This window comes from Trifolium pratense, linkage group LG3 (genome assembly GCF_020283565.1).
Source record: "Trifolium pratense cultivar HEN17-A07 linkage group LG3, ARS_RC_1.1, whole genome shotgun sequence".
Taxonomy (NCBI): domain Eukaryota; kingdom Viridiplantae; phylum Streptophyta; class Magnoliopsida; order Fabales; family Fabaceae; genus Trifolium; species Trifolium pratense.
Genome location: NC_060061.1, coordinates 23,391,993 through 23,407,488, shown reverse-complemented (window position 1 = coordinate 23,407,488; position 15,496 = coordinate 23,391,993). Strand labels below are relative to the sequence as shown.

The 15,496-nt window shown below is 34.4% G+C and overlaps 3 protein-coding genes across 3 annotated transcripts; 1 reads left to right on the top strand and 2 right to left on the bottom strand.

The window, feature by feature from the left end:
* Positions 1–479: 479 nt before the first annotated feature.
* LOC123913060 (probable CDP-diacylglycerol--inositol 3-phosphatidyltransferase 2) lies at positions 480–6,627 on the bottom strand. The gene is made up of 11 exons (XM_045963654.1): positions 6,281–6,627; positions 5,749–5,879; positions 4,841–4,925; positions 4,693–4,742; positions 3,713–3,752; positions 2,551–2,595; positions 2,392–2,457; positions 2,162–2,276; positions 2,019–2,075; positions 1,540–1,638; positions 480–862 (listed from the first exon to the last, which is right to left on the bottom strand). The coding sequence occupies exons 2-11, from the start codon at positions 5,813–5,815 to the stop codon at positions 803–805; spliced, it is 684 nt and encodes a 227-aa protein (XP_045819610.1). The 5' UTR covers positions 5,816–5,879; positions 6,281–6,627; the 3' UTR covers positions 480–802.
* Positions 6,628–6,787: 160 nt separating this feature from the next.
* Positions 6,788–8,542, top strand: LOC123914805. The gene is made up of 4 exons (XM_045965979.1): positions 6,788–7,275; positions 7,366–7,444; positions 7,676–7,782; positions 7,897–8,542. The coding sequence occupies exons 1-4, from the start codon at positions 6,788–6,790 to the stop codon at positions 8,540–8,542; spliced, it is 1,320 nt and encodes a 439-aa protein (XP_045821935.1).
* Positions 8,543–11,946: 3,404 nt separating this feature from the next.
* LOC123913059 lies at positions 11,947–14,455 on the bottom strand. Its single transcript, XM_045963653.1, has 2 exons — positions 13,972–14,455; positions 11,947–12,902 (listed from the first exon to the last, which is right to left on the bottom strand). The coding sequence occupies exons 1-2, from the start codon at positions 14,254–14,256 to the stop codon at positions 12,063–12,065; spliced, it is 1,125 nt and encodes a 374-aa protein (XP_045819609.1). The 5' UTR covers positions 14,257–14,455; the 3' UTR covers positions 11,947–12,062.
* Positions 14,456–15,496: the final 1,041 nt, after the last annotated feature.

The following is a 15,496-nucleotide window of genomic DNA, read 5'->3' as shown; positions in this document are numbered from 1 at the left end:
ATGAGACTACCCCTTTTCTTATCAATTTGAGAGTTTTATTTTGTTGAAATTTTAAATTTAGGTTATGGGGTTGTAGTTTATTTATTGATTGTTGACAGAAATTTTCAATTTTCGTGGCTTCTTGTTTATTCAAGCTTTATCAAAATCAAATTGATGGAATATTAAGAAGAAAGATTTGGGATTTTATGCAAATTCTTTGCGATTAATTTCCAATGGAATATGGTTATTTTGAAGCATCTTAATTTACCAGCCATTGTGTTTCTATTCAATTCCATTCTATCAAAGATGGTAGTTTAGGCTATAAAATTCACCGACTTTTCAAAAATTAAAAGATATGATTTTTAATTAAAATAAATAAACAAAAAAGAATAAACCAGAGCCAATCAGCCGCATGACACGTTTTCCTTCGTGATTCTCGTTAAAATGTGATTCGTGGTAAATATCACTTCTCTTTTTTTTTCTTTCAAGTAATCTAATGGTTAAAATTTAAAGTGTCTAAAATTCAAATTTCAGCTCCTATATATATAATACAAAATTCCGGTAACGAACAAATCTGTTGTACTGTGATATAAGTAGTGAACAGAATGGGCAACGAACCTTGTGCTATACTGAATTGTTTGCTACATACAAGGCTGGATTTTCTAATTCAGCATCGTTCCCTTTCAGTATTTCTATGATTACAAACAATTGAAAACTGAACAATTCAAACTCAATTGCCATCTAAGAGACTACTGTTAAACTTTTAGCTTAAAGTTCGGTACTAGAAGGCAAAGTCAGGGGCTTCAGGGACATGGAATAAACATCAGTGCTTGTGTTTTTTGTCAATGTCATAAAGAACACACATGTCTGCTGCTGTCTTCATCTGAAATCAAATGGATCTTATAGCAGATTAAAATAGAGGACTAAATCAATGAACAAATAAATCACATCATTCAATCAAAATACCTAGTAGGTGTAATGAAATAAATAAAAATCAATCAAAATACCTAGTAAGTATAAAGAAAGAAACCTTTGGGCTTTGTTTGGGAGTTAAGAAAGCAATGAAGGATGAGGCTTTAAAGAAAAGGATGGAAGAAAGGGAAGGTGAAGGGAGGATAGTCTCTCACCTTGCCTAGGAGATTTATTTTTCTTCATAGCACTAAATACCCCAATTATGTGAGAACTTGCAAAATAAATTGGGAGAGGACTTTGGAGAACTTTGTTGAATGAATAAAGGGCAACATGATGTCAAACGCTCTACAGCGGGGACTAGGCAAGGGTCATACTCGAGCTATTGTAGACAGCCTGATGTCAATTTTAGAGTCAACCCGAGCTCCAGTCACATGGAAGCAACTACAATTATTGGACACCAAGGCTCCACCTCTTCACTTAACAGGGTGATATTCAATATTAAAAAATATGAACAATTTAGCACTACCCTGTTTTCTTGGAGTTCAGATTTTCTTTTTCTTCCCATTATAGGATGGTGTGATAAAAAACTAAATATATAGAGCATCTCATCATCTAAAATATGCAGGCATAAATAAACCATGTACAGACCTGAATAACATTTATAATTTGCTTGGTTGCCCATCCAAATAAACTTGTGCCAATTAGGAAAGAGATTAGTGTTATCTTTTGTAAATTACTTGATAAAACCTGAAAATAAAACAATTAAGAAACTAAGATGATCAGAAGAAACCCTCTAAATATCATAGAAAATGGGCCCATTTGTTCAAGATTATAAAAAAAACATTTTTGATATTTAAGTTACGTTTGTAAGCATTTTTCAAAAGATATTTCGTTAAAGAAATGATTTTTATGTTGAAAATGAAAAACTATTTTGAAGAAAGTTATTTTAATACATGAGAGAGAAATACAAAATCAAATAAAAATAATTTTTGCGAAACCAAGCGATGTTGCTAATCATTTTGAAACAAAACAAAGTAATTTTTTTTAAAAAAAATCTTTAAATTGGTTATATCAAAATCACAAACAGGCCATCTAAAATGCATCAGAAGCACAGAGAAAATACTAACATCCGCCAATGTCTCTGTTTGATTCTCCGCAAGATAAAACAATATTAAGTAAAGAACCTGTAGAATATAAAGGATAAGAAACTCGGAAAAATAATATATAATGATTTTCTCACAAAATATTAAGATGACTGCAAAACAATTACCTCACATGAGACACAACAGTATGCCATAAACATCCTATTTCCATAATATGCCCTAAAAAGCCAGTTGGTGCTGTCCTTCACATCTTTATGACTAGCCTTGCCAGCCAAGAAAGTGCTGCATTTAAAGTAAAAAATCAACTCAATAAATTCATCAAGATTGAATCTGGTAACTGCAGAATCATACAATTTGAGTAAGGAGAGGAAATTAAAGAACCGTTAACTTACAATACCTGTACATTTGAAACCAGTGGCTGCCAATGTCTAAGGCGAGCAATGACAAGAAGACCAGGCCAGGCCTTTACACAAATTCAGCCTAAAAGTCAGGTCTCAGGTGTACAGGTTTAAAATCATAGCAACTGAGGAACAGTTCAAAAGGAGATATATCTTACTTGTATAATTGGGATAGAACTACAAGAAGACAAGCAGTGCTAATCCTGTAATTAAGGAAACCACATTAATTCAAAGCACATAGGAATCAAACAATATACAGAATTTAACAGGAGTGCTAGGGTCACACCCTCTAACACACCTTTAAACACACTCCAATAGTAAGATGCCATCTCATCCACGTTTTTGTATGTTTTCCTGGCTACCGGATCAATTTGACAGGGTGTAGGTATTTAGTTTTATTTTTTTATTTTTTTTATTAACTTTTGATTCCAAGTTTTCTTCTTCGATTCACTCAAATTTCTGTCCCTGAAACTTTCAAGCACTACTCACAGTCTTGTTGCTTCTTCTGCTAAAGGAAATCATTGTTTCTGTTCATCCACAAAAATCATAGTTTTTATTCATCTTGATCTACATCATCCTTCATCCACGAAAATTGAACTCTTCATTCACTGCATCTTCCTTATTTTTTCCCAGTTTTTGTTCATCCATTAAAATATAAAACAAACCCACAAAGATGGTAAAAACAATCCAACAACAACCAACAAAAAATTATCCAACTCAAAGAAGGCCGAAAGAAAAGGTAAAGAGGTTTCAATTTCAATCTCAATAAACAAACCCTAACCCCTCTCTTCTCTAACCCTTCCCATCTCTCTTTAATCATAACTGTTCCCGGTTCCGTCGTTGCTTCCGGTGACTCCGACGATACAATTAATCTCTGCAATTTCGCCGCCGCTTTATCCTTGACTCCCTCAACCGAAACACCTCCACCGTAACCGCCGTCTGCTCCCAAAATAATTTTTCAGATCTATTTGTTTGATTTTTCAAATCCACTGTCACTGTTCCCTCGGCCAGAGATGTATCGGAGCTGACAGATTGATAGGCTGGTGGAGTTTTTGGAAAGTGAAGAGGGGATGATGTCATATAAAGTAAAAATTAAATAAAAAAAGAAAATAATTTCCTTTAACTTGTACTGCCGGTTATCCGGTCATGACTCATAAAATAGAGGATGACGTGGCTTCTCACTATTGGAGTGTGTTTAAGGAGTGTGTTAGAGGGTGTGACCCTAGCACTCCTCCAGAATTTAAAGCAGAATATTAATCAACGTGTTTCTTTAGCTTGCATGTGTACTGTTGCTGATAGTGAGAAGGGACCAAGAATAACCTGTCTGTTACCATATCCAGCACAGCTCCAAATGTTGACACTGAATCAAGAAAATAACAATAGGTAACGAAAAATGCTACATTCTGTAGTGGCTTATTAAAGAACAACATGATGTGATAAACCATTGTGACGTGGAGCTATAAGTGCTTGATTAATATATTGGTTAATTATATGGAATAATTACATCTAAAAAATTAAAACTAATAAGTACACCGAGACAGGAGCTTTGCAAATTAAACAGTCAGGGTATGTTATAAGTTTGTTTTATAATGGTGCTTAAACATAGAAATTTGATGAAATACCAGCAGCATGATTTGAGCCAGAGACCTTTATGTTGATGATGTTTAATCATACCATTGAAAACAACCTTAATTAGCATACATACAAGCCTTCCTACCATTTATTTTGTTTATTTTTATTTAATACAAGCAAACAGCCACCCTAATCGATGTTTCTTCATAAAACAAATGTAAAATTCAAAGAATCAACATAATGCCGTCATGGGAGGAAAAACATGGCAGCTGGCACTCAAGAATGGAGAAAGTATATATGACCACAGATTTAAATTTTAAATACTTCTCATACAAAGATCTAAGCAAATTCCATCTGCAATATTCCCTAAGTTTCAAACTGATTTTCAAGTTTTAAGTTCCAAATGACTTTGAAACATTCGATAATCAGGAAGAGTTTGAAAAATCAAGTTTTACCTACTTTCACAAAACAGAAGGCTGCTAAGAGTAAAATTATTTAACACAGGGATCATATTCAGAACACTCAAAATCACAAGGAGTCAGAAAATGTAGTAATTCCTTAATTATTGACCAACTTTTGCATAAGAATGTTACTGTGATGTATGTGGAAGCAATGGCATCATAGTGGACTTGTATAAACTGTGTGTAAAGATTTTTTAGTCAAGTATTGACATTATTTACAATATTCAATAGAAAAATAAGAGCGATCTGACATCTGAAAAATTATACCTTGATTGAATCTTCGAGCACACCAGCCATCCACGGCATCGCACACAAAACTGGCAACACAAATTCAGCAAAATTAGGCCCACATGCCATATATATTAAAGATGTGAAAGTTCAATAGAAGGAAAAAAGCATTAAAACTGTATCTCACCTGAAAAAGTATAGAATAGGGAAAATGATTTTGTTTCTTAAACATAAAGAGAAGGCAAGACAGTTCAAAAGCACCCGGATGTATCCTGCATCCTCACAAACAGTCAAGAGTTAAGACAGGGTATTCTTGGAACACTACGAGCAAGAACTTGATAAAAATCTCTTGATCAATCCAACAAAAAAAAAGTGTTACACTGCTTACAATAATAAACATCTTTTGTTTAAAAAACTAGCTAGTTGCTAACACATGGCATAATCCTTGTAAAAAATGCATGGTATGACCCAATAAACAGTCCTAACATGGCCTGGATAAAATTTATGTATTACTCAGTCCATGTGTCCTATATTGTTCTATCTCAAGTTATCATATAATCACTTATTATATAAATGCTTAGGTATAAGATATATCTTTAAAAAGAGATAAAACAAAGTCAAAGTATTTCATATAAGTTGTAAGCTGTTCTTTCTCATACGATATCCTGGAAAGCTTTTGAAAATAAGCCAAAGACAACTTAATAACTTATGGACATGTCATAAATTGTTTCAATAAAAGTTTTTCTAAACAGTTTCACAAGTGCTTATGTCAGTATATAGGCCCCGTTTGGATTAGCTTATTTTTGAGCTTATGCAAACAACTTATGCAATATAAATTAGCTTATGCTATTTTATAAGTTCACACTAGTGAAAATTGTATTTTTATAAGCTATTTTATCATAAACTACCTTGACAAACTTATAATAATACATAAAAATTGCATAAGCTCAAAAATAAGCTAATCCAAATGGGCCCATAATCTCAAATAAACCAATCAAAACAAACCCTATGTACTAGAAGACTACGGTTTCTACAATGTGTAAGCAAATATCAGAGAATAAACTGACATATCAACCATTAAAATAAAATACCCACCAATGATATTAGGAACGTAAAGGTAGACGGATAATTTACTGGATCTTGGTGCAGGTTTCTTCGCCATTGAAGCCTTATACTCCTCTAAAACTTAACTATTAAGTATATAGGATTTCCAATCAAATATTTACCTGCACACATAATTTCCATTGAGAAATCCTATAACAGAACATGCATACAAAGGTACTAACTCCTATAGTCCTATCTCATTTCATGCACATGTATGTACATAACATAACCATAATAGAACATGCATTAAGTTGAAAATCATAATCTACCTAAACCAGCCATTAATCTATCTATATACACAAACATTAGCAACAAAAAAAAAAATGATGCAAAAGTGGTACTGTAGCATATAATTTTGAAATTATCTAATCCTATGGTTCATAATCGCTGAATCACGGTGCGGAGTGTAGTTCTTATAAACTGCCTTTTACACGGCGGCTCCGGCGACCACAAATCGCGGTGGAATCGCATCCGGTGATTTTTTATGTAATAAATAAAAAAAAAAGTGGAGGGAGTTTCTCACTGTTTGTGGCGGACTTCCTTGAACACCGCCTTGGTTTTCCGGGCAGTGGAGTTTAGCGGGAGTCGGAGTTATTGTTTCCGATTGAAGGGTAAAGCAACAGGCAGTTGAATAATGAAACTGGAGCATAAATGAGAAACATAAAGATTTGAAAAAGAAGGTCTCTTGAGTGTTGATAAATCGGTGGTGGAATTCTGAGAAGTGGTGGTGGAAGAAGGAGATCCAAAACTCTTCGTTGTGAGTTATCACGATGCGACCAAGGGGGTTCAACCGGAACTTACAACTTGCACGGATCATCCATTTTTATTCGATATCTAAGTTTTTTATTATATTACAATAAAAAATTATTTATAATAAAATATTTAAAAATTTGTTATATATCAGAAAAAAAAAATGTTATATAATATTATTGTTAAAATATAAGTGAAATTATTGTGTCACATAATGTTTAAAATGAGTTTCTCAGAAAATTGGTTAAAATTGATGCGAGCATGTATCTTCGAAAATTCAATGTTCATATTGGTTAACGGCAGTCCTACTGAGGATTTTAAAGTGGGAAGAGGTTTACGTCAAGGTGATCCATTATCTCCGTTCTTATTTCTTATTGTCGTAGAAGGCTTGGCAAGTATGATGAAGAAAGCTGTTGATGTAGGCAGGTTCAGGGGCTTTAAGGTAAATGACAGTCTTCACTTCCAATTGTTACAATTCGTGGAAGATACCATTATAATGAGAGAAGGCAGATGGGAGAATTTTTGGACTATTAAGTCTATGCTTAGAGGTTTTGAACTGGTGTCCGGTTTAAAAATTAATTTTGTGAAGAGCAAACTCTACGGTATCAATGTGGGTGCAAGACTTCTTGAAGCTGGGGCCTTTTTTTTAGCTTGTAATACGGCGACAATTCCCTTTAAATTTTTGGGAATACCGGTAGGAGCTAATCCGCGGAGGAGAGAGACTTGGAAACCTGTTGTGGAGGCTATGACTAAACGTTTGAATTCTTGGCATAGCCGTCATTTGTCCTTCGGTGGTCGCATCACTTTGATCAGTTCTGTCTTGGCTAGTATACCTCTTTATTTTTTCTCTTTTTTCAGGGCTCCTTGTTGTGTGCTAAAAAGTATCGAGAAAATTCAGCGGAACTTTTTGTGGGGTGGTGGTGCAGAGGAGAGAAAGGTATGATGGGTTAAATGGGATCAAATTTGTTTACCTAAGGAGAAAGGTGGTTTAGGGGTAAAAAATCTCGAACTCTTTAATTTGGCTTTGCTTAGCAAGTGGAAGTGGCGTTTTTTGAATCACGATAATGCAATTTGGGCTGACTTGCTTCGTTACCGTTATGGTCACCTACCTTCTCTATTGCTGAGTGGTCTTGATATTACGCCTAGTGCACACTCCTCTTTATGGTAGCGTGATATTATTAGTCCCGAGCGCGATATGAGTGATAGTTGGTTTAAATCCAATATTAGTTGTTGCATTGGTAATGGTAATAACATTGGGTTTTGGCAATTTAAATGGTACGGAAACCAAACTTTTTCTAATCTTTTTCTTGATTTGTATGCTAAAGAAGCGATCAAGAATTTTAAGGTTTCTGAACGTCTGCGATGAAATGGTTTAGTGCCATTATGCAGGTGGAATTGGTCTGAATTGTTGAGTGTGAACGAGGCTCAGCAGCTTACTGAATTACAAGGTCTGTTCGATGGTTTTTCCCTTCACAACAATAATGACGATCAGTGGCGCTGGATTCCGGATTCGAATGGATTGTTCACGGTTAAATCCTGTTACACGTATTTATTAGACCTGCGGCAGGTAGAGTTTCAAGATGCTCATGTGCTCGAGGCCATTCAGCACCTTTGGAAGTCGGATGTTCCTTCGAAAGTAAATATTTTCGGTTGGAGGGTATTATTAAACAGATTACTAACTAGAGCAGCTCTTCATCACTGTGGTATTTTGACTAATCATCATGAATTATCATGCGTCTTTTGTTTTCTACAAGCTGAGGACGAAAAACATCTTTTCTTTTCATGTCCTTTTAGTAAGGGAGTATGGAACAAAGTTTTATCTTGGTTAGGGACATCGTTACAAACCGGAGTCGAAGGTAGAGATCATTTTCTTTTATTTGGTGATTTGTTCAAAATGAAAGACAAATGTCGTGTCCGGTACTTGGTATGGTTGGCAACCACTTGGAATATTTGGAATCTTCGCAATAAAGTAATTTTTAAGGGCAATATTCCAGATGTTTCGTCGTTATTGGAGACAATCAAACTTCATTCTTGATTGTGGTTCACTAGTCGGTATGGGCGTAGGACTTGTACTCCTTTTCCTTTTTGGTGTTTAAATCATATGTCTTGTATTCGGAGCATTTAATTTAATGCTCTTTGTTGTAAGGATTTGAGTACCCCTTTGTACCCCCTTATAATAAATTTTTGATTATAAAAAAAAAATACTTCATTGAAAATAGTGGAACTGCTGAATATCAATTCCAAGACATGACACACATCTATTTCAATTCATTTAACCACTTCACAATAAGGACATTAAGGTCCGTTTGGTGCACATGATAAGAGACAGGATATGATCATATCTTGTCTAAATTCAGTGTTTGGTAACACAGCAGGATATGATAAGTTAATCCTGAAGTTTATCCTATCATGTTTCTCTAGTTAAAATCCTTATCCTGAATTTGAGCTGGGTTACCAGCAAAATAGGATAAGAAAAAAAAATTATGATTTATTCTGTAAAATATATTTTAAAATAAAAATTGAAAATTAATAAAATATAAATAATAAAATAATTTGATAGTAAATTAATAATAAAATAATTAATTTTTAAATATATATATATATATATATATATATATATATATATATGTGTGTGTGTGTGTGTGATTTTCTCACAAGGGTAATTTTGTAATTTATATAATCTAAAATTATAATCCTCCTAAAATTACAATATTTTAAAGTAAAATAATTATTAAAAAATTGCAAAATAGGAATATTAATTTAAATTTAATAACAACTTAAATATAATTCTTTTGCAATGGTAGTTTTATTATTTACATATGAGATATATCATATATTTATTTAGCTTATCTAACATGTATAATTGAGTTATTTATTTGATCATGATTCATATAGAAAACTTAATTTGTTTATTTTCTCATGATTTGTATTTAGAATTTAAAGTTATTTAATTACTTATTTATACTTTTATTTATAAAATTCAAAGTATTACAATATAATTTTTTTTTTTGAAGAAGGCAAAATGATATATATTAACATAAACAGTCTCCCCAGCACAAGGCGTACCGAAGAGGACTAAAAAATTACAAAAGAGTCAAAGAAATACAATCGAAATAAAATCATACAAGGCCCAAACACATCAATGGACTAGACCACCAGCTATGGTAGTTTAAAGCTAACGTAAAGTTCGTCATCTTCAACCACCTGAAAGAGAAAAACTTGATCTTATCCAATAAAATATGAGGTGTGCCCGTTGAGCCCTTGAACAACCGATGATTTCTCTCTGTCCATAACACCCAAACACAAGCGAGCCAAACAAGCTGCAAAAAGGACCGTCTCGCCCGAGATCCACCTAATAAAGCCTTAAACTGAACAAAATGATCACGCAAATAAGTGGAATCCACCAAGGAAGTGCCAATCCATGCGCGAACTAAATCCCACAGCGATCCAGCAATACTACAAGATAGAAATAAATGATGAGCTGTCTCAACCGCTCCACATCCAAAAACACAAGTGGCAACCGTAGGAGACAAAACGCCACGAGTAACCAGGTTTGCTCTCGTAGGCAACCTGTCTCGCAATAAACACCACGCAAAGATGGAGACCTTCAAAGGAACCTGAGAGTGCCATATAAGATTATCCGCATCATCCAAGGTGACTGAATCCTGAGACGTCAAAAGCTGATAAACTCTCCCAACCGTATAACCTGTGTCAGGGTCAAGTCTCCATTGCCACCTATCAGTAGCCTGATCCTGCAAAGAAATGTCAAGAAGTAAATACTGACACTCCCTCAACATCTCCTCCTCCCACGCCCACAACCGTCTCCGCCACTCCCACGCCCCACCATCTACCCCCCAACCTAAAGCAGACATCTCTGCGACAGAACGAGATTTGGTCACCGCCAACTCAAAAAGTCGTCCAAACCGCTCCCTCAACGAAATCCCCTCCAACCATATAATTTTTAAGAAATAACAATTGTTTGACAAGGTTAATTTTATCATTAAATATGTTATGTATCTTAGCATATTGGTATGAACAAATATGTATTAAAAATATGATATAATAGTTATCATGTTTGTTATCCTGTGTGCACCAAACACAGGATAGGATAACTGAGGATAACTGTTATCCTGCCGATATCCTATCTTATCACTATCCTGTTGTATATCCTATCATGTCACTATCCTATCCTGCGCACCAAACGGACCCTAAGGATATTTAAGACAACATGAAACATTTAAGGGGAAAGAGTCATTTTAGTCCCTGAATGTGCAACTCGCTGTTATTCTGGTCCCCGATTGAAGAAAAAATACAAAATAGTCCCCGACTCTACAATCCATTAGTCACTTTAGTCCCTGACGTTAAAAATGACCGTTAACTTTACAAAAAAGCTGATGTGACATTTTTGGGGACACGTGGCACGTTGACTAGGCATTAGTTGGACAAGTGGTCTGATGATATGGCGAGAGACGAAAATGACAATACGATAGACCAAAATGACAATATTTTTTCTTTTCTTTTTTTTCTTTTCATTTCTTCATCTTCTTCCTCTCACTCCTTGTTCATACATTCATCAATAAAATCCAGAATTTTAAACCCAATTTTTTTAAAATATCATCAATAAAAAATTTGTAAAATTTTAACCAAATTTTCAAACAAAATCGCTAAAACCTCAAATGAAAATATTTTTGATACAATTTGGTTGTTCCAATTTTTCTAGAAGTTATGGTAAATAGCAATCGATTGATGGTTGGGATTTAGAGGAAGATGAAAGTGCATAAACAATTGGGCGTAGAAGAAGAAAAGGTGAAGAAGATGAAGAAGGATGAAAGGAAGAAAAGATGAAGAAATGAAGAAGAAAAAATATTGTCATTTTGGCACCTCGTATTGTCGTTTTGGTCCCTCGCCATATCATCAGGCCACATGTCCAACTAATGCCTAGTCAACGTGTCATGTGTCCCCAAAAAAATGCCACATCAGCCTTTTTTGTAAGGTTAATGGTCATTTTAAACGTCAGAGACTAAAATGACTAACGGATTGTAGAGTCGAGGACTATTTTGTATTTTTTCTTCAATCAGGGACCAGAATGACAACGAGTTGTACATTCAGGGACTAAAATGACTATTTCCCCCAACATTTAAAATAAGACATAACACACATGCACCAGAAATTCAGAATCTTGCAATATCCATTGAAATCATAAAAATATGACAGCTTTCTTTCTAAGCTGAAGAATGATCCAATCTGTTAAGAGTTATATACTACCTCTCTCTCTCCGAAAGATTCTTTTGCAAAATTTTGTTATCCTATTTTATAAAATCTTTTTTAAAGTTCAAAATACATTAATTAAATTTTACAAAATACTCCCAATTAAATTAAGAGAATTAAAAGTTCAAAATACATTAATTGAAAAAAATAAAGAAGAAGAAAAGGAACCAATATCACATGTTGAACATTCTCTAAACAATAAAATTTCTCTCTAACATCACTACTTTTTCTTAACACTAAGATTAAGATGATCGTCACAACGGTTCCCCGGTTGATTAAAGTGTAAATCAATACAAACTAAACCCAAAAAACTGGCTAATGATGATGGCAAACCCAAGGGCTATGGCTACAAGAGAAGAAGCCCAAGTGAGTTTCTCAGTTATTCTAGGAATCCTATCCTTTAGTGCCTGACTACATGATCCTATAAATACCGTATAGCTCCCCATTGCAACTACAGTTCCAAATAAGAACATGATGAGAAATGCAGCACCGGATAAGCGTGAAGGCAAAGCAAGGGCAGGTAACACCATCATCAATGCGTCCGGTTGCAGTCCATGAACTATTCCAGTTGCAAAAGTAGCAAAACCAATTTTCTTCTTTCCGACTACAGGACTATCAAGTGATTCATAGTCGCCAACATTGCTTTCACCATTTTCTAAGGCAACACAAGGGGCAGGAACTTCTGAAGCTTCCTTAATTCCCATGGCACCGATTACTAGCAAGGTAATGCCCACCACTCTGGTTCCCCAAGTTCGGATGATTTCAATGTGAAGTCGATCTTTTAAGAGCAAAAATATTAAGCCAAAGATTAGCTGACCAGCATCATGGCCACAACCCCAAAGGGCCCCAACAAGAGCACTCTCCGTTCGAGTACGGCCAATTGACAATGGAGCCAAAGCTGCAAGGTGGTCAGGCCCTGATAGTGTGTGCAAGCAACCAGCAAAGAAACCAGTCCAAGCACTACTTAGGAGCTCGGTGCGGATAAGTTTTCCCCCAACTGCAGTGGTGGCAGGACCACCGGTCTTGGCAGCATTTTGAAAGGTTGCAAAAGCTGCTGGTGCAAAAACTGGTTGAATTAAGAGCACAACAAGAGCAGAGAGTATTACAAATGTCTGAACTGATATTCCCTGAGGAAAAAAATAAGTACAAAGGATGAATTTTTAAGCTTTTATTGGAAAGTTTAAACATCTAACAGAAAATAAATCCGTACATTGGGTCTATATAATGCACCATTGTAACTTTCAGCCAAAAAATCTCATAACAAAAATTATCATGAATACAACAACAGAAACAACAATTGACAATAACAATCACAGTAAACCACTATTATCATGTTTGGATAAACAACTTAATTAAGCATTTATCATATATATGCCCGTAGCCCGTGTATAAGTTATTTCAGCAACAAAAGATAAAAATGTAGCCAAAAAAGCAACAAAAGATAAAATAAAATAAAACTGTTTCCATATAAGCTATAAGTTGTATTCATAAGCTACCTTGAAGAGTTTATGAAAATAAGTTGAATACAACTTATGGACATGTCTTACATTGTTTCCATAAAACTCTTTTATGTCACACTAATCTACTTCAATAAAGTAGTAATCTTCAACTGAAACTTTAGATGTATTGATATCAACCAAATTATAAACGTGTCCACAAGTATGTCAATAATCACAATTTAATCAGAAAAAATCCTTGGGATTGAAAGCTAAAGTTTGATTATGGTTTGAGACCAGCAACAATCCAACAAAAAGTCAACAAGAAACCACATTAATAAAAAGGAGAAATAAAAAAAAAAATTGAAAACTCCAACTTTAACTGCTTCAAAAGTAAAGGAATCAAAATCAACCATGATTACATAAATTCATAATCAACATAATACTAACAACTACTCGCTATCTAAGCAAAATTAAGTTCATTAAAAAACCGATGTATCTGATCTATATTATAGATAAGATACCAGTTTTCCAATGAATCTAAAAAGCAATATTTTGATTATAATACTGACCGGAGGAAGTATATTATTCCCTAAGACCAAAGACAAAGGGAGATTCTAATAATTCATATAAGCACAAGCATATTCTTCAAGATACTTTTCATGCAATGGAACATCATCGACTTAAAAAATATATCAAACGCGCGCACACACACACAATATCTTATCTATCACTGTCAGTCACAATAGCAAACAAATACCTTTGGTTTTTTGAAATCGCCGCCGGCATTGATGTGATTGAGATTTTGGGATTCAATTATGGGGTTATTAGAATTGGTGACTTGAGAAAGTGGCATCATTGGTTTGGCGAAGGAAAAGGAAGTTGAATACAAAAATGGAGATGGGTTTTCATTGTTACGAGAAATCGAAGCGACCCACTTGAAGGAAGAGCGATTTGAGGGTAAAAAATTGAATCTTGTGGAATTAAAACGAGTGGTTGGAGGGAGAAAAGTGTTGAGAGAAGAGGAAGATAGAAGCCTATCCATGGCTTCTGTGGGTAAAGGGATGAAGATGAAAGGAAAGAGAAGAACAGGTGTTGTATTGGATAGAGTTTAAAGCACTGAAATGAAAATCATACGACAAGAGCATAAGGGGTAAAGTGTATGTTGTTGTTGTGTCTGGTTTCTGTTCACACCTCTTCACTATTAACTATAGTTGGCTATACCTAATACCATTGAATTTGATGAAGTGATGCTACCACACGATACTATATTTTATTTGATTTTTTTGTAATAAAGTATCAATTTATTTCCTAAGCTATTGTTAATTTCCAATATTTTAAAAATACCGATAATTAGTTAGTTCAATGATGATTGTCGTTCCACGTTATCTCCCTTATTTTTTAGGAATTGGATTGCACATAGTTAGTGTGTACGACTATATTGAGTTTTACTAGTTCGATCTTAAACCAAGATTATGTAGTATTGATTTTATAATAGTGTAATATAATTTTTCAACTAATTAACAACCTAAGTGTTAGCGTAAGTTCAATGACAACCAACACTAAGCAATCCAAATTTAAGCAATAATAGTTCTACCAACTAAGTGTAAGCATAAAAAAATCAAAGTAGATAACAAAAAATGGCATAGAGGAACAAAACACCAAAAAATTTGTCTCCAAGAACAATACATATTTTCTCTAATTTTTCTCTCTTCACTCAAGAACAAAGATGAACAATGAATCTCACTCCTCGAGGTGTTTTCCAGTGTTAGATCTAACTCAAAGAGCTCTCAATCATTAGGTCTTGAACCCTTATTGATTTCCTTTCTTGGTCTCTCTAAGTATTTCCCAAACCCTATGATCAAAACCTTAAAATTTGTCAAATTTGCAGGCTTTTATAACAGATTTGGTCGATGTTTCCCACACATGAACTATGCGCCCCGTACATGGAGAAAGGACAGATCCATGCACATGGAGAAATGACAGATCTTCGTGCATGAGGCGGTAGCCAGAATCACGAAATCCATCAATTCTCAGAAATCCCCGCGCCCCACCTGTGGCCTCATGCACCCTGCTCATGAAGCAGAACATGAAACTCCTCTAACAAAAAAAAAACTTAGATTTTAAGGCACACACAACAATACAAAATATGTAATTTTATTCTTTTAATTGAGGAGGAAAAAAGAAGAAAAAGATGTATGATTTAAGATCAAATTGTTCTATATTATTACCGTAATAGGAACCTAAAATCCCTTATGAAAGGGTATCATGAATAACTTATTTCT

Coding starts and splice junctions, on each gene's coding strand:
- LOC123913060 (XM_045963654.1), bottom strand. CDS start 5,815: ATGGCGAAGAAACCTGCACCAAGATCCAGTAAATTATCCGTCTACCTT. Junction 4,926..5,748: donor TTACGTTCCTAATATCATTG/GTGGGTATTTTA, acceptor GTGAGGATGCAG/GATACATCCGGGTGCTTTTG. Junction 2,076..2,161: donor ACTGTTGTGTCTCATGTGAG/GTAATTGTTTTG, acceptor TATATTCTACAG/GTTCTTTACTTAATATTGTT.
- LOC123913059 (XM_045963653.1), bottom strand. CDS start 14,256: ATGGATAGGCTTCTATCTTCCTCTTCTCTCAACACTTTTCTCCCTCCA. Junction 12,903..13,971: donor GCGATTTCAAAAAACCAAAG/GTATTTGTTTGC, acceptor TTTTTTCCTCAG/GGAATATCAGTTCAGACATT.
- LOC123914805 (XM_045965979.1), top strand. CDS start 6,788: ATGTTCATATTGGTTAACGGCAGTCCTACTGAGGATTTTAAAGTGGGA. Junction 7,276..7,365: donor ACTAAACGTTTGAATTCTTG/GCATAGCCGTCA, acceptor CTCTTTTTTCAG/GGCTCCTTGTTGTGTGCTAA. Junction 7,783..7,896: donor GGGTTTTGGCAATTTAAATG/GTACGGAAACCA, acceptor GCCATTATGCAG/GTGGAATTGGTCTGAATTGT.